General features: G+C 46.9%; 1 protein-coding gene across 6 annotated transcripts in view; it reads right to left on the bottom strand.

The window, feature by feature from the left end:
- Positions 1–24,444, bottom strand: part of ARHGAP17 (Rho GTPase activating protein 17) — a 134,612-nt gene that overhangs the window by 9,151 nt on the left and 101,017 nt on the right. For 4 of the 6 annotated variants that reach the window (XR_009544961.1, XM_060172777.1, XM_060172778.1 and 1 more), the window contains exons 12-19: positions 23,712–23,793; positions 21,303–21,383; positions 16,595–16,708; positions 14,949–15,040; positions 10,564–10,720; positions 7,081–7,314; positions 4,616–4,785; positions 1,885–2,430 (exon numbers count right to left, since the gene is read on the bottom strand). Coding sequence is in view for 5 of the 6 variants with exons in the window: in XM_060172777.1 (XP_060028760.1) it covers positions 1,885–2,430; positions 4,616–4,785; positions 7,081–7,314; positions 10,564–10,720; positions 14,949–15,040; positions 16,595–16,708; positions 21,303–21,383; positions 23,712–23,793 (1,476 nt within the window). In the remaining variant the exon portion in view is untranslated. The remainder of the gene's footprint in view (positions 1–1,884; positions 2,431–4,615; positions 4,786–7,080; positions 7,315–10,563; positions 10,721–14,948; positions 15,041–16,594; positions 16,709–21,302; positions 21,384–23,711; positions 23,794–24,444) is intronic. The other 2 variants (XM_060172780.1, XM_060172779.1) reach the window with 1 other exon arrangement.

Below are 24,444 nucleotides of genomic sequence, written 5' to 3'. Positions count from 1 at the left end.
AGGTTATCCCTGCAACGCCCTCCTTGTTGTGAGGACTTCTCTGCCCTTGGAGAAAAAAAGGAGGCTTGCCAATAGTGAATGTCCCAGAGTGGTGTTCTGGCTTCTCTTTCTCTCTCGCCTTCTCTCTGTCTCATGTGAAACTCTCTCGTATGTAATAAATAAAATACTTTCAAAAAGAGACAGAGAGAGACAGAGAGGGATTCACAAACCAGTGGATTTCACATTGGTGTGATACAATCTCTCCCACCTACATCAGGTGGCTCTACTTAGAAAAGGGTGCAAAGGTGGTCCAGGAGGTGGCACAGTGTTTTGAGAAAGCCTTGGATTCTCAAGCAAGAGGTCCTGAGTTCAATCCCTGGTAGCACATGTACCAGAGTGATGTCTGGTTCTCTCTCTCTCTCCTTCTAACTTCATGAATAAATAAATAAAATCTTTAAAGAAAAAGAAAAGGGTGCAAAGGCAGGTCAAGGCCCAAACACCTACAGAAGCTACAAATCAGAGGTGGACAAGGTTCAAGGGTCTGGTAGCAAACACACGTGGTCTCGAGGGCCTGCTGTCTAAGCACGGAAGCTGAGGCTGTAAAGGGAGGGAGAGTGGACGTGGCTGTTGCCCTCAGGCTGTTTCCTGAAACAGGCTGCTGGTGGCCTTTGTTCTGCTGGCCTAGTTCCCTGCTAACTGCTCTCAATCAAAGCCAGGTAGACTTTTTAGGTTGTTGCACCTGACGCTGACACACACACACACACACACACACACACACACACACACACACAGTGCAGGGTGGGAAGGTGGAGGACACCTGGCTAAGTGCACATACTACCATGTGCAAGACCCGGGGTTTGAGCCCCCTACTCCCCACCTGCAGGGGATGCTTCATGAGCAGAGAAGAAGGTCGTCAGGTATTTCCCTTTCTCTATCACCCCTCCCCTATCAATTTCTCTTTATCCTGTCCAAAAAAAAAAAAATGACCACCAGGAGCAGTGTATTCATAGTGACGGCACTAAGTTCCAGTGATAATCCTGGAGGCAATAAAAAATAATAATAATAATAATAAAAACATTGCAGAGGGCCAGGTGGTGGCATACTTGGTTGAGTGCACGTTACCATGTGCAAGGACCCGGGTTCAAACCCCTAGTCCCCTTCCATCTCGGTTTCTTTCTGTCTTTATCCAAAATAAATAAATTAAAAAAAATTGCAGAGGGAGTCAGGTGGTAGCGCAGCGGGTTAAGCGCAGGTGGCGCAAAGCGCAAGGACCAGCTTAAGGATCCTGGTTCCGGCCCCCCCACCACCTGCAGGGAAGTCACTTCACAGGCGGTGAAGCAGGTCTGCAGGTGTCTGTCTTTCTCTCCCCCTCTCTGTCTTCCCCTCCTCTCTCCATTTCTCTCTGTCCTATCCAACAACGATGACATCAACAACAACAACAATAATAACTACAACAACAATAAAAAACAAGGGCGGGAGTCGGGCTGTAGTGCAGCAGGCTAAGCGCAGGTGGCGCAAAGCACAAGGACCGGCATAAGGATCCCGGTTCGAATCCCGGCTTCCCACCTGCAGGGGAGTCGCTTCACAGGCGGTGAAGCAGGTCTGCAGGTGTCTGTCTTTCTCTCCCCCTCTCTGCCTTCCCCTCCTCTCTCCATTTCTCTCTGTCCTATCCAACAACGACAACAACAATAATAACTACAACAATAAAACAACAAGGGCAACAAAAGGGAAAATAAATAAATATAAAAACAAATTGCAGAAACACTGATAGGCGAAATGCTTCATTAAAATAATGATAATAATAATAATAATAATCAGTGCCCGTATGAAGAGGACTAGCACCTTGGCTATTCCTTGGCAACTTGGCTGGGTAGGGGGCATGTCTGCCATGGGGGTCCTACTTACCCGTCACGATTTTGGAGGCGGTGGGTGCTGCGTGGGTGAGGGTGCCGTCCCCCGCAAGGTGGGTGCCTCCGGGCGGGTGCGGGGGAGGAGGCATGTTGGGTCTGTTCCTGGGCTTGGGCACCGGTCTGGGCCTCGGCAGGGTTCCAGTCTGTGGCTGAGCGCCCTCGGGGTTAGTCAGCGCCGGGCTCTGCTTGCCTAAAGGCGGGGTGCTGGGGGGCGTGGGTGTCTGGGGAGGAGTGGGTGTGGGTGGCTCCAGTCCGTGCTCGCTGGGGGTGCCTTGGGCACCGGGCTTGCCGGGTCCCAGGGTAGGGGGCTGCGGGGGCGGATGGCTGGGTGCCTGGAGCGGGGCCTGGCTGCTGGAGTGGCGGCGGTGCGTGGGGCCGCCGGGCTGGCCGGGACCCTGGGTGGGTGGAGAGGGGCTGCGGGTGGTGGGCTTGGGGGACAGGCTGGGGGGGTGCTGGGCGGCTCCCGGGGAACTCTGGGCGCCCGCGTGACCGGGTGGTGGGTTTCCTGGCTTCGGGGGTGCTGGAGCCGGCTTCTTCAGAGCTGCACAAAGGTGGAGGGAGGGGGGGAACAAAGGGAGATGATGGTGGTGAGAAATGCCTTTTTAGTGGGGGAGATAGCACAGTGGTTATGTAATGAGACGCATGCCTGAGGTTCCAGAGCCCCAGGTGCAATCCCCTGTACCATGAGAAGCCAGAGCTCAGCAATGTTCTGGTAAAATAACAGCAACAACTGCAACAATAATAATAACATCTTTTAAAAAAAAAAATAAGAGAAAAATGCTGTTTTAGTAAGTGCAAGCAGTCAGGAGCCGGACTGGTGGCTTGTATCCCAAATAGTACGATCAGGAGGGCACTCTCTCTGCTGCCTTCCTCCCAGCCTCAAACCCTCAGTGCTGATCAAAAAGGGGGTGTGTGACATGGTGGAGGAACATTGGACAATGGCTCTCAGAGTGGCTTTCCCACCAGATTCCTGCCTAGAATTCCTCCAGGGTGCAGATGAGGCCAAGGAGGGTGAAATGCAGGGTGATCCCCGGGGATGGGAGTCAGCCTGGTACAGACTGAAAAGACTGGTTATGGGGCCACCCTGTGCTGGCTTTTCAGCTGTGATTAATGGGGAGAGAGACAGACAGACAGAGCCAGGGAATGAGAGAGAAAGAGAAAGAGAGTGTGTGTGTGTGTGTGTGTGTGTGTGTGTGTGTGTTGGGGAATTTAATTGTGGGAGAAACTGAAGGGGACCTCTCTATGCTCTCTCTACAACTTCTGTAAAACTCAAATGACCCCATAATAGTTAAATAAAGAAAGAAAAAAAAGAAAGAAAACAACAAAAAATGGCAAGGGAAGGGTGTGCCAGGTGACTTGGTTGAGTGCACACATTACAGCGTACAAGGGCCCAGGTTCAAGCCTCCAGTCCCCACCTGCAAGGAAGAAGCTTCAGGAGTAGTGAAATAGCGTTGTAGGCGTGCGTGTGTGTGTGTGTGTGTGTGTGTGTCTCCTCCTATCTCCACCTTCTCTTTCAATTTCTTTGTCTCTATCCAAAGGAAAAAAGGAAGAAAAAGGTCAAATGACTACAAGTCTAAGTTTCTTTGGGGGCAGCCTGGGAGGTGGCAGAGTGGGCCGATCCCCTTCTATGAGCAAGTGTGAGGCCCTGGCTTGTTATCTCTGTTTCATGGCGGAGAGAATTCAGGCTCAGAGTCCAAGGGAAGCAGAAGACGTTCACGCCTAAGTCTCATGGATTCCTTGGACTTTTCTCCCCTCCTGCTTTTTCCTATCTACAGTCTGACTCACTGTCTGTAGTGCCCAGAACTACAACAATGAAACAAGGGCAACAAAAGGGAATACATGAGTAAATATAAAAAAAATAATAATAAGAAGAAATAAAAAAATCCTTTAAAAAAATGGTGAGTGGTCCGGGAGGTGGCGCAGTGGATAAAGTGCTGGACTCTCAAGCGTGAGGTCCTGAGTTCAAGCCCTGGCAGCACATGTACCAGAGGGATGTCTGGTGCTTTCTCTCCTCCTATCTTTCTCATCAATCAATCAATGAAATCTTTAAAAAAAAAATGGTGAGGGTTGATCTCATTTAAAGTGTTCTTACTGTGATAAAATGAAGTTTAAAGGAGAGGGGGGAAAAAAAAGATGAGAGCCACATGAAACTGTAGGTCAGAATGTACTGGAAGCAGAAGCTCTAAAGAGGGTGTGAGTTCGGCGTGTTCAGGAGAGACTGAAGCAGCGTGGGAAAGGCTGTGAGAGAATAAGACCTGAGTCCGGAGGTTGTGTGAAAGCTACTAGAGTTTCAGCTACCGCAGGACAGCTTGGTGTCTGAACGTAGTTCCCAGGCTACTGCAGGGGGCACCACACGGGTGGGCGAAGTTCAGACTACACCAGTCCAGAAGATGCATTGGGGTTCACAGACCCGCAATTCCAAGCTAGAACCCGGTCTGTAGCGGTTCTCAAACAGGGTGAGGGCTTACAACACCAGATTCCTGGAAAGCTTGGGAGCCGTCTCTGGAGAAATGCCTCTGTGTTTAAGCCTTGTGGCTGAACCATCTGACATACCTGCTTTTCTGCTTTCCATTTTTTAATTTTTCTCCTCCCTATTTCTCTTTGATGACTGACTTCCCACCTCCAGTTTAGCTGCAGACATGGCTGTGACCTGTTAGACAGCCTAGCAACCCACTATCTGTGTCACCCCACAGGGGTCTGCACACCCCATCCCCAAGAGCACGTACCTCGGCGCATGGTGTGAGGGCTTGGGCCGGCGGAATTGTGCGCTGGGCCCACCGAGAGCTGATGGGAGCTGGTGGCAGGCTGGGCCTGGCTGGGGCCAGTGGCCATCTGACTGCTGTTTCTCCCTGGTGCTGGGGCACCTGTGGCTGTAGCATCCTTGGGTTTCGGAGGACTGAGGAGGATAGAAGTCAAGTGAGATGTCTGCTGTCCCCAGCTAGAAATCTATGCATGCTATTGACACACGAGAGTCCCACCTAATCTGGTGCTCTGTGGCAGTCTGTCTTTCAGGTTTTATTTTGTTTGTTTCTTTTTGCCCATAAGACTGTCCTTCATTTACTCGCATATCATGGCAGAGACTACCTCCCAGTAACTTCTAAATTTCAAGACTGAATTCATTTGTACTTACTGAGCAATATTAAAACAACAACAAAAGGGCATAAAAGGGCGGCCAGAGCTTTGGAAGCGTGATGTTCCTTGGGTTCAAGCTCCTGTAAAAGGAAGCTTCGCAAGTGGTGAAGCAGTGCTACAGCTGTCTGTCTTTCTCTCACCTCAGTTTCTCTCTGTCGCTATCCAATAAATTGATAAATATTGGGGGGGGGGGAAGCATGAGGTTCCAAGTTTGGTTCTTGGGGGTAGATAGCATGATGGTTATAACGCAAAGAGACTCTCAGGCCTGAGGCTCCAAAGTCCCAGGTTCAATCCCCTGCACCATCATAAGCCAGAGCTGAGCAGTGCTATGGTAAAATAAAATAAATAAATAGACTATTTAAAAATAACATAAAAGGGATTTTGGACTCTAAAAATAACAGGATTTGGACATCAACATTGTACAAAAGTAAGAAAAAGCCCTGGCAAAATAACTTTGAAAGTGGTGATTATCATTAATGATAATTTGGACTTGAGGCAGGAGAAATTCTGAAAAAGTGAAATGGGTAGTCAAAGTCCAGAGTTATTAGCAGAGTTCAGAAACTCTGCTTTCCTGATTCCTGGCTTAGGACATTTTATACTTTTTACAGTGATGAATTCTGCCAAGGTCACCGGACATGGAATGTCACTAGTGAAACTGGGCACAAAAATAGCTGCAAAATGTAAAAAACAAGACAAAACAAAACAAAAAAACCACAGAAAACAATTGGATGGCTGGTGTTCCATGGTTCCTTTGCAGCACGTCTAATTACTGTCTTGAATAACAAACTGAGTCTTGATCAAACAAGTTGGGTTGTAGACACAATGAAAATAAATGTCTGAGCTGTATTGCACCAAAGTAAAAGACTCTGGGGTGGAAGGGGGGGTTCAGGTCCTGGAACATGATGGCAGAGGAGGACCTAGTAGGAGGGGTTGTATTGTTATGTGGAAATGTTATGCGTGTACAAACTATTGTATTTCACTGTCGACTATAAACCATCAATCCCCCAATGAAGAAATAAAGGGAAAAAAAATGTCTGAGCTGCCCGTTATATTTATTTTCCTCAAAAATAAACAAACAAATAAATAAAATAACCCATCCCAGAGCGAAACCTTTTTGTAACTGCCATCACTGCTAAGCCAAGGTGGAACCTGTAATGAGCATATAAGCTCTGGGAGGGTTGGAAGCCTAAATTAGTTTAAACAAAACAAAGAGCTTCCCAAAGTTATGTGGGTGAAGAAGAATTCAGGAATGCATGAAGCATTCAGAGTTCAGCTACAAGGGCTGGAGATTCTTATCTCCTAAGCCCTTAGCTTCACATGCCAAGAAGACACTCCCTCCCTCCCCAGTCCAAGGAAAATGAGATGAGCCAGTTCATCTCTCTGTATAGAAGAAAAAAAAATAGGGGGGGGGGGTCAAGCGGTAGCACAGCGTGTTAAGCGCACGTGGCGCAAAGCGTAAGGATCCCAGTTCGAGTCCCCGGCTCCCACTAGCCTGAGAACCCTGCTCACACTTAGTGCTTCAGCTCCCAGCACCAAAGCAGCACGGGAAAGAATGCAAACGAATGCTGGCGGCGGGAGAGAAATCAAGCCATTTGCACTCTTAATGAATTTATTTTCCCTTTTGTTGCGCTTGCTGTTTTTTCATTGTTGTAGTAATTATTATTGTTGTTGTTATCGATGTCATTGTAGTTAGATAGGACAGAGAGAAATGGAGAGAGGAGGGGAAGACAGAGAGGGGGAGAGAAAGACAGACACCTGCAGACCCGCTTCACCGCTTGTGAAGCGACTCCCCTGCAGGTGGGGAGCCGGGGGCTCGAACCAGGATCCTTACGGGGTCCTTGCGCTTTACGCCACGTGCGCTTAACCCGCTGCGCTACCGCCCGACTCCCCCATTTGCACTCTTTTACCCGTTCTCTGCCAACCAGAGGTGTGAAGACGAGAAACAGGCTCACTCCCTATAGAGTGACCCTTTGGGCGTGGGTGCTGTGCCCACAGGCCAGCCCCGGGCTAGAAGGCTGGGAATCCAGCACCTGCTGCCCACGGAAGTCAGCTTCCTTACCTGCTTTCGCCCGGGCTCGGCCCCTGCTCCAGCGTGCCCGCAGAGTTGGGGACAGTCCCACCCCCTGCGTTGCTTTCAGCCCTAGAGCTCGGGGGAGGGGGCTCTGGGCCCGCTGGAGCCAAGGCGCTGCCATCCGTGGGCGGGAGTGGCGGCTGGAAAGCAGGGGATATGTGCTTTCTATTTAGAGTGCCACCCCGCCGGTGGGCCTGGAAGTCCATTAGCTTCACACCAAAGCTACACAGAGAGAAGAAACAGTCAACACACCATGCGCGCTGGCGCTGCAGACAGAAGCCCCCTGGCCCGCGCCTGTGAAAACTCCCTTGGGGAAGGTGGGGGGAAGGGACACAGCCACCCAAGGTGCCCCGCATGCAGGGAAGTGGCAAGGGCTGAGGAAGGGCTGTTCCCTTCCCCAAGGCAAACGGCTCAACCTGGCCTGTAAGGCCACGCTGGGACTGTGGTCAGTGTCCTTTCTCAGTTTGGGTGTGAGCGGCAGCAAGCAAAGGGGGAGAAATTGAGAGGAAACTGTGTGTGTGTGTGGGAGACACCTGCAGCACTGTTTCACTCCTTGTGAAGCTTCCTCCCTGCAGGTGGGGACTGGGGGCTTGAACCTGGGTCCTTGCACACTGTAGTGTGTGCACTCTACCAGGTGCACCGCCACTCAGGCCCAATTAATATTAAAAAAAAAAAAAGTTGAAGAAGAAAAAGGAACGAACGAGCGTACAAACTAGGGTGGGGGTAGATAGCATAATGGTTATGCAAAGAGATTCTAACTCCTCAGGCTCCAAAGTCCCAGGTTCAGTCTCCTGCACCACCATAAGCCAGAGCTGAACAGTGCTCTGGTAAAAAACCAACCAACCAACAACAACAAAAACAACCCAAAATACTGAACTCTACAGATATACAAAGAGTGAATCGGGGGTTGGGTGGTGGTTCACCCAGGAAAGCACATATGTTACCAGGTGTAAGGACCCTCAGTCCCCACTTAAAGAGGGGGGAAGGTTAGGACAGTGCTACAGGTGTCTCTCCTCACTCTATTTCTGTCTCTTACCCTCTATCAAAAATAAATAAATAAATAAATAAATGGAAATAGGAAAGGAAAAAATGATCACCAGGAGTTATAGAGTCATGCAGGCACAAAGCCCCAGCAATAACCTTGAGGGCCAAAAATAAAAGGGAAATTTGAAAGGACTCATGAGGCTGGGGAAAAATTGCTTTGAGAGGGGCCGGTGGTGGTGCACCTGGTTAAGTGCATGTATTACAATGCACAAGGCCCCGGGCCCGAGCCCCTGGTCCCCACCTGCAGGGGGAAAGCTTTATGAGTGGTGAAGCAGGGCTGCAGGTGTCCCTCTGTCTCTCTCCCTCTCTATCACCCCCTTCCCTCTTGATTTTTGCTGTCTCTCTCCAATAAATAAATATAATTTAAAAAAAATTTAAAAATTGCTTTGAGGAAGAGCCCAGTGGTTGGAGGGCAGGGTAAGAAGAGCATTTGACAGGGAGTCGGGCTGTAGCGCAGCGGGTTAAGCGCAGGTGGCGCAAAGCACAAGGACCGGCATAAGGATCCCGGTTTGAACCCCGGCTCCCCACCTGCAGGGGAGTCGCTTCACAGGCGGTGAAGCAGGTCTGCAGGTGTCTATCTTTCTCTCCTCCTCTCTGTCTTCCCCTCCTCTCTCCATTTCTCTCTGTCCTATCCAACAACGACAACAACAATAATAACTACAACAATAAAACAACAAGGGCAACAAAAGGGAATAAATAAATAAAATAAATATTAAAAAAAAAAGAGCATTTGACTGTCAACTTCAGTGTGCGGCTTTATGAACCTGCAGGTTTATCAGTTTGGGAAAATAAAAGAAGCTTGGTTCGTGGGGTGAGTCTGCAGGGAGAATCCACTCAGGGCTGTTTACTGCGTGCTAAGCAGACTCCTAACAGTGCATGTGGTTGCTTAAAATAAAAGAAGATTAAGTGTTTTGTTTTGTGGGTAGAATTCGACCTGAGGAGATAGCAACAAGTGTGTGAATCGTGGTGAATAAGTGTGTGAATAAGCCACTCTTTTGCACACGATAAAGGTGGCTTCCACAGTGACAGAATAGGAACAGAACACATTTCCCCTTGCTATGGGGGAAGAAAAGAACAAGCAAAAACCTCACTACAAGGCTGGGACAATTAAAATGAAAGCTTGTTTGCTTCTGATGTAAAATTGATTCCCGGGAATATTATTACGTGGATAGAAGAAAAGGATGTTCTGAGTGGGGGTAGATAGCATAATGGATATGGAAAGAGACTCCTCATGTGTGAGGCTCCAAGGTCCCAGGTTCAATTCCCTGCACCACCATAAACCAGAGCTGAGAAGGGCTCTGGTAAAATAAAAGAAAGAAAGAAAGAAAGAAAGAAAGAAAGAAAGAAATGAAAAGAAAGAAAAAGCGTGTTCCTTTCTTAGCATCGCTGGAGGAGCATTTATCACACTGGTATCTGAAGGCAAAATTCTCAAACAGCCTTGCCAAACTTTGAAATCCCAAGACACACACACACACACACACACACACGTACACGCACACACACCTGTAGAACACAGGGTACGTACTGTTACTAAGTCCAACAGAGTCATTTTCCTCCCTTCCTGAATTGGCAAATACTGAGTTCTCACCCAATAGACACCCGCGCCGTGGCTGCTTATCCAGGGGGAGGAGTGAGTTGACTCAGAAAAACACCCTCTTGAAGCCCTAAATCTCACAACTCGGGGAGTCGGGCGGTAGCGCAGCGGGTTAAGCGCATGTGGCGCAAAGCGCAGCAACTGGTGTAAGGATCCCGGTTCGAACCCCGGCTCCTCACCTGCAAGGAAGTCACTTCACAGGTGGTGAAGCAGGTCTGCAGGTGTCTATTTTTCTCTCTCCCTCTCTGTCTTCCCCACCTCTCTCCATTTCTCTCTGTCCTATCCAACAACAACAACATCAATAATAACTACAACAATAAAACAACAAGGGCAACAAAAGGGAACAGATAAATAAAAAGACTTAACTTTAAAATAAAAAAAAAAATCTTACAACTCGTGGGGAGTGGTGGCTTGGTCTCACTTTCACTCTTGGATTTCTCTGTTCATGGTATTTTTTTTTTCCTTTTTTCTTTTTCTCTCTTCCCTCTCAACCCTGCCACCCCAGCCGGCAAGCACAAACTTGGTGCACTTGTAACCCATGCGGGGTGCCATTTCATCACAGGGGGCTTGTGGCAGACCAAGTGAAGCTTGTGCGCCGTCCAAAGGCGGGGATGTGAGCTGGCAAGCGGTGCATCCAACATGCTGGCCGGGTCAACGTCTGGGATGAGCTGTGGGAGGCTCCCCCAGGTATCAGGGTGCAAACAGCCACACGCATGCAGTGAGTGGCCCTCTCTCTTTCCCAGTGCAAGTCCACGGAGGCAGTGCCAGATAGCAAGTGGGGGGGGGGGGAGTCTAATCAATAAACCTGGGTGACACAGCCACGTTCAACACACCTCTCCTTCTTCACCAAGTCGCCTTCCATCACCGCCATGCTGGCAGGCCGCTTCCTCTCCAGGGTCCCGGAGTCAGAGTCATTTCCGGTGTGGGAGGCATGATTGGAATTGGGGGTGGCGAGAGGCACAAATGCTTCGGAGACGTTGAATTCCACCTCTGTTGGGAGAGGAATGAATGTGTGAGAGAGACTCAGAGCACAGGAGCTAAGAGAGCTTTGATTCTCCTCCATCACCCCCAGATGGGAGTCTTGGGTGACTTCCAAAGTGAAGACCACAGTGCTCTTGTCAAGCTGGGGGTGAGGAAGGTAAGGAAGAGGAGGAGATAAAACAAGGTACAGATAGAGGAGGGATATAATTCAGAATATATATCGTACAATATTCTGGCGCAGGCACCGCCATGCAAGCTGCTTGACAGGGTACCAGCTTCGCAGGAAGTTCAGCACGGCTGGACTCTCCAGGCCAAACTGAAACCATCTCGCCTTTTGCCATGATTAAGCTCTGTGTGATCTTAATAATATTTACCTATGGTCAGGGTCTGAGCCTGATGACAAATGACAAAAATAATGACAAAACCTGCACTGCACTCTGTAAGATTGGTCATAATGGAACAAGCAATAGCAGTAATGCAGAATTTTTTCAGGAGGCCCCAATAGGAAAAAAATGTTTTCCCCTTTATCTACACCACTACCTTTAGTATTCCCCCTAAAATATAGAAAAAGATTGGTGGTTCCCACAGTGGAGGGACCACCTTACATAACATAATTAATGGAAAGTTATGGTACCTGCCTAGATACAATGGGCCTTTTAATCTACCACCCACCACTATGCTCCCACCTCCTTATGCAGGAATAGTACACGAGAACCTAGGTCACATAGTGAGCATACACAGAGGATGGATTCTAGCTAGAGAGTTTAACTTGGAACAGAACAAAACAAAACTCCTTGATCAAACAGTGGAACAGATTTTGTGAAAAATGGGCTGCTCAATTTGTTAAAGGCCCCTAGAAACATAACAAGCTTGAACTTTCTATAAACCATTGTCTTCTGATGCACAGGGCCAAGAGAATGGCATAAAAGGTAGAATATTCATCTTAATCAATAGGACATTTGCCTAGCACACAGGTACAGGAAAAACAAAAGACACAGAAACGGTGATGTGATCTCTAGGGCATAAAGTGCCCCTGGAATGTAAATGTCTCACAAAGCAGGAGGTGTTCCCTACTTGTGCTGTTCTTACTTGGTGATTTTTGTTTCAATAATCAAAGCCTTGATGATTTTTGTTTTAATAATCAGTACCTTGGTGATTTTCGTTTGAATGATCTAAGCCTTATGAGACTATAAAAAGAAAGTTCTGCTTAAGTAAGACAGAGATGTCTGCTTGAGCTTGATTCAGCATCAACTCATTCGTTCATTTCTCATTCTTCATTCTTTGCCGACGCCCCTCGTCCTCCAGGCTAACCCTAATAACCCGCTGGGGCTGGCCCCCGGTAATATTCTTCTTCTGCTTCCCTTACGGTACAAAAAGTGTCACCAGGTGGGCAGGTGGTGGTAATGCACTCGATGGTGTAGGTTACTATGCTCAAGGAACTGGGTTCAAGCCCCTGGTAGCCACCTGCAGGGTGGGGGAAGCTTCGTGAGTGATGAAGCAGTGCTGCAGGTATCTCTCGCTACATATATATATACCCCTTCCACCTCAGTTTCCCTCTGTCTCTACCCAATAATAAATAGATTTTTTTAAAAAGTGCCATGAGATGTAGATGGGGACAGTAAGTGTGGATTAGTTTAATCTGAATTTTAAAAAGAGCTATTTACCATTGGATATAAAGTAGAAATAAGGGGAGTCGGGCTGTAGTGCAGCGGGTTAAGCGCAGGTGGCACAAAGCACAAGGACCAGCATAAGGATCCCGGTTTGAACCCCGGCTCCCAACCTGCAGGGGAGTCGCTTCACAGGCGGTGAAGCAGGTAGCAGGTGTCTGTCTTTCTCTCCCCCTCTCTGTCTTCTCCTCCTCTCTCCGTTTCTCTCTGTCCTATCCAACAATGACAACTACAACAATAAAACAACAAGGGCAACAAAAGGGAATAAATAAAATTAAATTAAAAAAAAAAGTAGAAATAAAAGTTGGGCTGGGTGTAGGTAGCATAATGGTAATGGAAAAAGACTGAGGCTCCCAGGTGCCAGGTTCAATTCTCAGTACCACCAAGAGCCAGAGCTGAGCAGTGCTCTGGTTTAAAATCAATAAAACTGGGGCGGAGGTAGATAGCTTAGTGGTTATGCAAAGAGACTGTCATGCCTGAGGCTCTGAAGTCTCAGGTTCAATCCCCCACACCACCATAAACCAGAGCTGAACAGTGCTCTTGTAAAAATAATAATAATAATGGGGGGGCTGGGTGGTAGCACAGCGGGTTAAGTGCACATGGCCGAAGTGTAAGGATCCCAGTTTGAGCCCCTGGCTCCCCACCTAAGGGGGTGGGGGGTTGGGTCACTTCACAAGCAGTAAAGCAGGTCTGCAGGTGTCTGTCTTTCTCTCTCCCTCTCTGCCTTGCCCTCCTCTCTTGATTTCTCTCTGTCCTGTCCAACAACGACAGCAATAACAACACAATAATAATAACAACAAGAATAAACAAGGACAACAAAAGGGAAAAACATGGTCTCCAGGAGCAGTGGATTTGTAGTGCAGACACCGAGCCCCAGCAATAACCATGGAGGCCAAAAAAAAAAGGGGGGGGTTGGTAGTAGTGCAGCGGGTTAAGCGCATGTGGTACGAAGCACAAAAAACGGCATCAGGATCCCGGTTTGAGTCCCCGGCTTCCCACCTGCAGGGGAGTCGCTTCACAGGCGGTGAAGCAGGTCTGCAGGTGTCTATCTTACTCTCCCCCTCTCTGTCTTCCCCTCCTCTCTCCATTCTCTCTGTCCTGTCAATAACAACAATAACCACAACAACAATAAAACAACAGAGGCAACAAAAGGGAAAATAAATAAGTAAATAATATAAAATGTGTTTAATAATAATAATAATAATAATAATAGGGTGGGAGTAGATAGCATAATTGTTATGTAAAAGATTCTCATGCCTGAGGCTCCAAAGTCCTAAATTCAATCCCCCGTACCACCATAAGCCAGAGCTGAGCAGTGCTCTTATAAATATATATATACAATACGGTTCGAGTCCTTGGGCTCCCCACCTGCAGAGGAGTCGCTTCACAGATGGTGAAACAGGTCTGCAGGTATCTAACTTTCTCTCCCTGTCTTCTCCTCCTCTCTCCATTTCTCTCTGTTCTATCTAACAACATCAGTAACAACTACAATAATAACTGCAACAACAACAACAAAAAACAAGGGCAACAAAAGGGAAAATAAAAAATATATATATATGATAATAAAATAAAAATAAAAGTAAAAAAAAAAAAAGCAACACCAACTCTTCATTGCCCACAGCCCCACAGAGTAAGATCTGTGTCAGACTGGATCCTCAAAGGAAATCTTCGCATGGCAACGTCCACTCACCCATGTCAGGTGTTTGCTGAGTGACCTAACGAGAACCGGAGCGATGGCTGATGAGGAGACAGGGGTGGCAGGGAGGTGAGCACGATCCCGGGTCACGGCACTTACACACCCCGTGGCTCACACACAGTAGAGCTGCTCTGGGTCTAGTCGGGCTGGGCGGTCCAGCCTCCCTCCTAAGACTTGCCCGCTCAGTCCCTCCAAAAGGGGGTCAGGGAAGCTCTGAGGATCCCAGGACTGGCCACAAACACATTTTGCTAATCATCTCACTGTGGGACGGAATCCTAATCGCAGTCTTTCACAGACACCCCCCCCCCACACACACACACGCACACACTTCTCCCGCTTTGTTCTCCACCTGTGCACAAGTCCGACTATGGGCTCATACAGAAGTCATCTTTCAAGTGGACAACACCTGAGTATCTGGTGTCACCTCCTCTCTGAAGTGGTCCCTAGCTTGGCACGGGAGCTGTGAGTGTGCCAGCTTTTTCTCCATTCACCCACCCTTCTACTCTGCCATGGATTACAATTCCTCTGTCTCTGGGGCGTCCTCCAGTGGCTTGAGTTTCTCCAAGGACAATACCATGTCTTAGCAGCCAAGTACATGGCAGCAAGCAGGTGTGTGACTGATACTTGTTGGATGAGTCACCTTGGTGTCCAGTGAAACAAAACGAAATGTAAAATGGTATGGCTGCCAGGATGTCAACATAAGAATGCAAATAGAGCCTGGAATGAAATGTAAAAAAGTGAGAGCGATTATGCAATTATAAAGGAATTGCCAGTGTATTTTCTAGGATGGGGAAAAAAAAAAAAAGGTTCTTTCCACTCTAATCCTATTAGCCGGTTGCTGTGGCAGTCAGGGTGGTTGAGAAGGTAAGATTACCTTCAGGGAAGAACCAGTCCGCGTGCTGAATGATAGGTTCGATGACCGCGACCACGTGGACAGATGTGGCGGCTGCCATTTCAGCCAGCGTTCTGCAAAGGAAGCGGACAAGTTCAGACTCTTCCCCGAGGCGGCCTTTGATTTCTACAGAGTGAGTCGGAGGCCGGCTCCACTCTTTGACCTGTTAGTGTGGCGGTGATCACCCAGGAACATTAAAAGGGCCCTCACATAAGAGAGATAGAGAGACAGAGAGGAGCCAGCAAGTGCCTTTGGGTCTGAGGGCTGTTTTAGTTTTTTTTTTTTTTTCCACTTTGTTAGGGGGCGGTTAATACTTTACAGTACAGTTGTTGACAGCTAGGTACAACCTCTCATCTCCCCCATGACAGGTGTCTGCCAGACACTCTCTCCCCCAACCTAGGTGAAGGTCTGCCTTTCCTCCACTGAAATAGTACTGAAGGTGAAGGTGGTGGGTGTCCACCCCGGACCCAAGACCACTACCAGAAACCCACTTTCTCTTGTAATGAAACCAAGAGCAGTGCTTTTTTTTTTTTTTTTTTGCCTCCAGTTTATCTGCTCCTGGAGGCTATTTTTGTTGTTGTTGTTATTATTTTGTTATTGTTGTCATTGTTGTTGGATAGGACAGAGAGAAATGGAGAGAGGAGGGGAAGACAGAGAGGGGAGAGAAAGACAGACACCTGAAGACCTGCTTCACTACCTGTGAAGCGACTCCCCTGCAGGTGGGGAGCCAGGGGCTCGAACCGGGATCCTTACGCCAGTCCTTGTGTTTTGCGCCACCTGCACTTAACCCATTGTACTACAGCCCGACTCCCAGGGGTCTCGCTTTCTAGGCCTTGAAGCCACAATGGGTGGGAGAGGGCCCATCCATGTTAATAATTTTTTAGAAATTTCCTAGCTGATCTTGCTGGTTGCAGGCCCCTAGTCAACCTACTTCCTGGTACCAATGACACTATCTTTCTACATACAGTTGGATCAAGTTATTTTTTGTGTTGTTGTTTGTTTAGAAATTCTGACCCATAAAATGAACTCTTCACACCACAGTCCAGCAAGACCTGCTGGACCCTTCCTAACTGGCTCTGGCCTACCCAGGCCCAATGGTGAGGATGCCCGCAGTCCAGTTATTCAAACCCAGGGTAACATTAGCCACCAGGCCCTTTTATGCCTAAAACGCCTTTGCTCATCCGGCTTATATCCACAGGGAACTATTCATTCCTTAAAGTACAGCTCAAGTGCCGTTTCCTACGCAGAGCTCTCCTGGAACTTCTCAGCCTGGATTATGTCCCTTCCCCAAGTCCCCGTTGTCACTGTCATCTTACTTGACAACATCAATGGGACCTGTGTATGCAGAGCCTGTCACTGTACCACAGCCATTCATCTGCCCTGGGGCCGGGTCCTTTGAGGAGGAGGAGGGTGGGGGGGCACGGCCACACTTCTCTGTGACCAGCTCACCGTGGTGTTGGAGAATGTTGGCTAAGTGGAGAGATGGAGCGATCCCTCTCAGAACACTCTCGAGTCCATCTTGCTCGAGAAAGTGTTCCTCAAGTGACACCTCTCTCCTCTTCTCACCAAGCGGATGGACGGACAGAAGAAAAAGCCAATGATAGAGATAATGGTGAAAGATTACTCACCCTTCGTTTTTGGCCCATAACAAGTTAGGGCCTAACACGATTGCAATGTTGCTGGGGGTCATTTTATTAATGTCACTGGTCTGAGCAAGCTTTGCAAGGAATTTGATTAAATACCTGTGGAGCAAAAGAAGAGAGGGTGGAAAGTGTGCTCTTGGCTTTTCTTGGGAATCTTGGCAGGAATGTTACTTTCTCTAAGTTCCAAACTGCTTGGCGACTTCCTGCCGAGTGTTACCAAGTTCTCAGAATCTGGTGCAGTTTGAGCATTTTAAACTCCTGTTTTTTTGTTTGTTTGTTTTTGTTTTTGCCTCCAGGGTTATCACTGGGGCTTGGTGCCTGTACTACAAATCCACTATTCCTGGAGGCCTTTTTTTCCCCATTTTGGTTGTCCTTGTTGTTATTATTGTTATTGCTATGGGATAGGACAGAGAGAAATCAAGGAGGGGGGAGACAGCAAGGTAGAGAGAAAGATAAGACACCCGCAGACCTGCTTCAACACTTGTGAAGTGACCCACCTGCAGGTGGGGAGGCGGGGGCTCGAACTGGGATCCTTGCGTGTGTTCCTATACTTTGCGCCATGTGCGCTTAACCCGCGGCGCTACTTCCCGGCCCCCAAATTCCTGTGTTCTTTGCTACAGAGAAATAAATCCTTCGAGCTAGAAATGGACCTACCCTATGACCCTGCAATTCCCCTCCTGGGGATATATCCTAAGGAACCCAACACATCCATCCAAAAAGATCTGTGTACACATATGTTCTTGGTAGCATAATTTGTAATAGCCAAAACCTGGAAGCAACCCAGGTGTCCAACAACAGATGAGTGGCTGAGCAAGTTGTGGTCTATATACACAATGGAATACTACTCAGCTGTAAAAAATGGTGACTTCACCGTTTTCAGCCGATCTTGGATGGACCTTGAAAAAATCATGTTGAGTGAAATAAGTCAGAAACAGAAGGATGAATATGGGATGATCTCACTCTCAGGCCGAAGTTGAAAAACAAGATCAGAAAAGAAAACACAAGTCGAACCTGAAATGGAATTGGAGTATTACACCAAAGTAAAAGACTCTGGGGTGGGTGGGTGGGTGGGGAGAATACAGGTCCATGAAAGATGATGAATGACATAGTGGGGGTTGTATTGTTAAATGGGAATCTGGGGAATGTTATGCATGAACAAACTATTGTATTTACTGTTGAATGTAAAACATTAATTCCCCAATAAAGAAATAAACTATATATATAAAAAAAAGAAATAAATCCTTTGAGGCATGTAAGAAGAAAATAGCTCAAACACGGATCTAGCCCATCTGCCGTGGGCTGCGACTCCATTTCTCCTCTACGCTCTGCCTTTTCTACCCCTGGCTGAATTATAGTGTGATAAGTAGTGAATTCAATGTGCTTCATTAAACAGCATGTAGGCACAGATAGTAATATTATTCAAAGAAAATTGTATTTGAAAATGCTGTTTTATAATTATGAAAACACCCATTTTATCATATAGACTCCCTTGTATGTAAGTACACCACCACACAAGCAAAAAAAAAAAAAAAAAATTCAAGTACAGGGAGTCGGGCGGTAGCGCAGCGGGTTAAGCGCACGTGGCGCAAAGTGCAAGGACCGGCTTAAGGAATCCGGTTCGAGCCCCCGGCTCCCCACCTGCAGGGGAGTCACTTCACAAGCAGTGAAGCAGGTCTGCAGGTGTCTACCTTTCTCTCCCCCTCTGTCTTTCCCTCCTCTCTCCATTTCTCTCTGTCCTAGCCAGCAACGACTACATCAACAATAATAACTACAACAACAATAAAAACAAGGGCAACAAAAAGGAAATAAATATTTAAAAAAATCTTAAAAAAAAAAAATCAAGAACAGCCCGACTAGAGAATCAGTAAGACAGAAGTAGATAAGCTGTCCCTAAGACTTTATGAGAACTGCAATGGTTAGTGTTGAGAGAAGTGGGGGCACAGAACTTCGGTGGTGGGTGTGGAACCCTGTAATCTTACAATCTTATAAGCCATTATTAGTCACAAATTAAAAAAACAGTGTGCAAAGAAATAGGGACTTGGCTAGAAAAATTATGATGCAGTCACAGAATACTATGGATACATAAAAATGTATTACGTTCAATGGGCCAGGCGGTGACACACCTGGTTAAGCGCTCATATTACAGTGCTCAAGGATCCAGGTTCAAGCCCCCAGCTCCCCACCTGGAGGGGGAAAGCTTCACGAGTGGTGAAGCAGGGCTGCAGGTGTCTCTCTGTCTCTCTCCCTCTCTATCTCCCCCTTCCCTCTCAATTTCTGGCTATCTCTGTCCAACAAATAAAGATAATATCAAAAAAAATCATTATGTACAAAGAAGGAGAAACTCTTTAAAATTAAGCACATAATGCCAATGGAGAGGGCTGGGCGATGGCTCACCTGGTTAAGCACACTTGCTACAATGCACAAGGATCTGGGTTCAAGCCCCAGTTCTTACCTACAAGGGGTGGGGTGGGGGGGCTTCACTAGTGCTGCAGATGCCTCTATCTCTTTCCCTGTCTTCCCCTCCCCTTTCATTTCTCTCTGTGTCTATCCAGTTAAGACTTACGCAGGGAAGGGAGTGATGCCTAAGTTATACCCACTATAATTTGAATGTGTTGTGTGAGACAGTGAGCTGTGCACACACAGAGCTGTGTGTGTGTTCATGTAGCCACACCTCTTGCTTAATGGCAAGGACGCAGGCTGAGAAATGTGTTCCTAGAGGATGCCATCCGCACTGCAGACATCACAGCGTGATTATACAAACCTAGACGGCATCACCCACCACACACCAAGGTGACACAGGACACAGTCTGGTGGCGCTACATGTGGTCCATCAACGACCGAAATGTCATCAATGTGACTCAAGCATCAACTCTCGCTGGGAAGTTATTTAGGAAGATGAAAAACACTGGTTTTCTCTCAGGAGACAACTAGGTGCCAGGTGATAGGAACAGACACAATCTTTCACTGTAGACAGTTTGCACTTTGAACCACGGGAATGGAATCTCTATCCAAAACACAATTAGCAAAGGTTGTAACGGGTAAAATAAACAAGATGGAAAGAAAGCCACAACTCAGAACCAGAATTCAGTTCCCAGCAGAAGTTACTAAACAGTGTAAGGGTGTCTAAGGGTGTCGGGCAGAGGGTAGATAGCATCATGGTTATGCAAAGAGAGTCTCATGCCTGAGGCTCCAAAGTCCCAGCTTCAATCTCCTGTACCATCATAAAGTAGAACTGATAAGTGCTCTGGTAAAACAAAAAGAAAGAAAGAAAGAAAAAGAAATAGAGTAAGGGTATCTGCAATTCCAATCTGCTGCAGCTAATGACAACTGATAAAATTTATAAATCTCGAGCCCCTCATAGGCAACTGGATATTTAAGGCCCTAAAAAGGAATATTTAGCTTAACTCTATGATCAAGTTGAAGGGTGAAATTAAAGGTGAAATTAAATATTTTATCAACAAAGTATTTGTGGTTTTGGAACAAGTAAGTGCTTTTCCAAATTTCCTTTGGTTTGAAATGACTTTTCTACTGGGGCTTCTCTCTGGACTCTATGCTTCTTCAAAAAAAAAAAAAAGTTTGGGAGTCGGGCTGTAGCGCAGCGGGTTGAGCACAGGTGGCGCAAAGCACAAGGACCGGCATAAGGATCCCGGCTCGAACCCCGGCTCCCCACCTGCAGGGGAGTCGCTACACAGGTGGTGAAGCAGGTCTGCAGGTGTCTATCTTTCTCTCCTCCTCTCTGTCTTCCCCTCCTCTCTCCATTTCTCTCTGTCCTATCCAACAACGACAACAACAATAATAACTACAACAATAAAACAACAAGGGCAACAAAAGGGAATAAATAAATAAAATAAATATTTTTTTTAAAAAAGTTTTTTTAATTAATTTTTTTTTTTTTTTTAAACCAGAGCACTGGTCAGCTGTGGAAAAGCCTACGATGATGCTATGATGCTAAGGCTTGAACCTGGGTCTTTGGAGCCTATGGTATGAAAGTCACTTGCATAACCATTAAGCTATGTCTCCCATCCTCAAAACTGTATTTTTTTTTTAAAAAAGATTTTATTTATTTATTCATGAAGATAGAAGGAGAGAGAGAGAGAGAAAGAACCAGACATCACTCTGGTACATGTACTGCTGGGGATAGAACTCAGGACCTCATGCTTAAGAGTCCAACGCTTTATCCACTGTGCCACCTCCCGGACCACAGAACTGTATTTTAAAAGTCAATGGGAAAATACGAGGGAAATTCCAGAAATTTCTTCTGTGGTAAATTTTCTTAGAAACATAGTTACTCCATAAAGTAATATATAATTTCTATTTCTTGAAATTTGATTTTTTTAGGCTAATTTATGCTCTATTTACAGTAAATTTATGTAGCATCTCTGTAAGATACTCTACAAAGTACAACTGCTTTTATTATCATTATTATTACTGGCTATTCAGATTCTGAACCCAACATACAGTCAACTAAACTTTTCACAATGCTCCCCCCACCCTCAGTAACGCGAGTGGTAACATGACTGCAATCAGACATGATGGTGATTTTTTTTTTTTCAGAGGCGTCACAAAACATGCTTTGCATGTGCCAAGTCTGCTTGAATTAAACAGCCTCCCAGCTGGGGATTAAACCTGCCTGCCTCCAGAGTCACTTGCTGTTGCCTAATGGCTTAATTTGCAGAATGTTGGTCATACCTACCTAAAGTTAACGAAATTTTGTGGTGGCAGCTTCTGACATGTTCTCCATAAATCCTGGAGTTTTTTGTCTTGATCCTGCACACTGAAAAACAAATCATTTTATTCCTAAGCATCCACTAGAGCTCATGTTAGTAAGATCTGTGTTATTACGCTGCAGCTCATGTAGTGCTTCTACTGTCAGATTCAGAGTCAGATGCTAACTGAGCACTTAACTCTGAACCTTACACCAGGACTCAGTGTCCTGATGAGCAAGGGGTAAGAATGCTGATTCTGGGCCAGGGAGATAGTAGGCAGTAGGCAGAGCATAGGACTTGTGTACCTGGGGCCCTGGGAATTGCTTAGCACCAATGACTCCTAGACGGGTAGAAGTCGGAGGTAGAGGAAGGATAAAGAACAGGAAGATGGGGGCCGGGTGGCAGCGCAGCGGGTTAAGTGCATGTGGCGCTAAGCACAAGGACCAGTATAAGGATCCCGGTTCGAGCCCCTGGCTTCCTGCCTGCTGGAGAGTCGCTTCACAAGCGGTGAAGCAGGTCTGCAGGTGTTTATCTCCCCCTCTCTGTCTTCCCCTCCTCTCTCCATTTCTCTCTGTCCTATCCAAGAACAACAACAGCAATAACAACAATGATAAACAACAAGGGAAAAAATAAATAAGAGCAACAAAAAGGGAAAAAATAGCATCCAGGAGCTGCAGTGCCAGCACTGAGCCCCAGCAATAACTCTGGAGGCAAAAAAAAAAAAAAAAAAAAGGAACAGGAAGATGGCCTCAGGGTCGGAGCAGTTGGGACTGTATTCATAACAACCTGCTACTTCCGTGGGAGCACACAGCTGGTGATAGGCCTCAGCACACAGTGAAGGCTTAGTGGGCATTAGCTAATAATAATGTCACCAGGTGGGAGTCGGGCGGTGGCGCAGTGGGTTACGCGCACGTGGCGCAAAGCCCAAGGACCAGCGTAAGGATCCCGGTTCGAACCCCCAGCTCCCCACCTGCAGGGGAGTCACTTCACAAATGGTGAAGCAGGTCTGCAGGTGTCTGTCTTTCTCTCCCCTCCTCTGTCTTTCCCCCCTCTCTCCATTTCTCTCTGTCCTATCCAACAACGACATCAATCACCACAACAATATTAAACAACAAGGGCAACAAAATGAAAAATAAATAAATATTAAAAAGAAAAAAAAAATCGTGGTCCGGGAGATGGCGTAGTGGATAAGGCACTGGACTCTCAAGCATGAGGTCCTAAGTTCAATCCCCGGCAGCACATGTACCAGAGTGATGTCTGGTTCTTTCTCTCACTCCTATCATTTCTCATGAATCAATAAATAAAATAAAAAAAAAAAAGTCACCTGGTAATGGTGTTACTACACGGCTGAGTTCTCATGCTTGAGAGTTAAGTCCCTTAGCCACTGCGCCACCTCCCGGGCCATAGCTGAGCTCTAATGTCACTCTACAGGGCCATATTGACATTGGCTGGGATGGTTCTTGTCCCCAGTTCCAGAGTTTGTCCCAGTAGGAAAGGCATTTGTGGTCAAGGCACTAATGTGAGTTCCACAGTATGTCTTCTGTTTTTGACCAGAACACTGCTCAGTTCTGGCTTATGGTGATGCTGGGGATTGAACCTGGGACCTCAGAGCCTCAGGCTTGAAAGGCTTTTGTCAAAACATTATGCTGTCATTCCAGCCCTACGGGATGTCTTCGTTCACATCAGTCACACCATTCCAGGCTAGTGGCTTCGTGGTAACTTTCTCATACTAATGATGATAATACTCAGTATTTCTTTTCTTTTTTAAAAAGAACTTTCATTTATTATTGGACAGAGAGAGAAATTGAGAGGGAAGGGGGGAGGTAGACAGGGAGAGAGACAGAGAGATACCTGCAGCCCTGCTTCACCACTGGTGAAGCTTTCCCCCATACAGGTAGGGACCAGGAACTTAAACCTGGATTCTCGAGCACTGTAGTGTGTGCCCTTAACCAGATGCACCGTCGCCTGGCCCCAATACTCAGTATTTCTAGCCTAAGTGCAAGAACGAGGCTACATATCACCTCTTATTTTATTATTTTTTCTAATTATCTTTATTTACTTATTGGATAGAGACAGCCAGATATTGAGAGGGAAGGGGGGTGACAGAGAGGGAGAGAGACAGAGAGACACCTGCAGCCCTGCTTCACCACTTGCGAAGCTTTCCCCCTGCAGGTGGGGGCTGGGGGACTGAACCCAGGTCCCTGTGCACTGTAGTAACATGTGCGCTCAGCCTGGTGCGCCACCACCCAGCCCCATATTACCTATGACTTAAACATGAAATTATTAGCAGATAATAAAAAGTACCTTCATTTTATGAACCCCAGTGGTTTACAATAAGAATTCATACATTATTTCCTTTAGCTTTCAAACCCAGCTTTTCTTTTTGTTTAACTCACCTTGCAACTTGCGTCCACTCTTCATACAGATTAAAAGTCATCAGAGGTTCAGGCAGTTCCCGTAAGTAAGACTTTAAGGCACCTGAAATGAGCAGCACTTTCTTTTGAGTATGAAGAAGGGAATTAGTAGAGAGCATAGTGGTTATGCAAAGAGACTCTCATGCTGGAGGCTCCAAAATCCCAGGTTCAACGCCCCCTGCACGGTGACCGTAGCCAAAGCTGAGTAGTGCTCTGGATAAAAAAAAAAAAAAAAAAAAAAAAGTGGGGGTCTTGAGACATTTTCTTTCACAAACTGAGATATTCTCAATTAGAATCATCTAAGATGGGGGTCGGGCGGTAGCGCAGCGGGTTAAGCGCACATGGCGTAAAGAGCAAGGACCGGCGTAAGGATCCCGGTTCGAGGCTCCCCACCTGCAGGGAAGTCGCTTCACAGGCGGTGAAGCAGGTCTGCAGGTGTCTGTCTTTCTCTCCCCCTCTATGTCTTCCCCTCCTCTCTCCATTTCTCTCTGTCCTATCCAACAAGGACGACAGCAATAATAACCACAACAATGATAAAAAAAAAAAAAAACACAAGGGAAACAAAAGGGAAAAAATGGCCTCCAGGAGCAGTGGATTTGTAGTGCAGGCACCCAACCCCAGCCATAACCCTGGAGGCAAAAAAAAAAAAAAAAGACTCATCTAAGATGCTGGGGGGAGGGGATATATCACAAGCTGGCAGAAGTCTAGAAGATGA

The sequence above is a fragment of the Erinaceus europaeus genome, chromosome 15 (genome assembly GCF_950295315.1).
Source record: "Erinaceus europaeus chromosome 15, mEriEur2.1, whole genome shotgun sequence".
Taxonomy (NCBI): domain Eukaryota; kingdom Metazoa; phylum Chordata; class Mammalia; order Eulipotyphla; family Erinaceidae; genus Erinaceus; species Erinaceus europaeus.
Note: the sequence above shows the minus strand (reverse complement) of the source record. Positions and strands in the feature narration are given on the sequence as shown.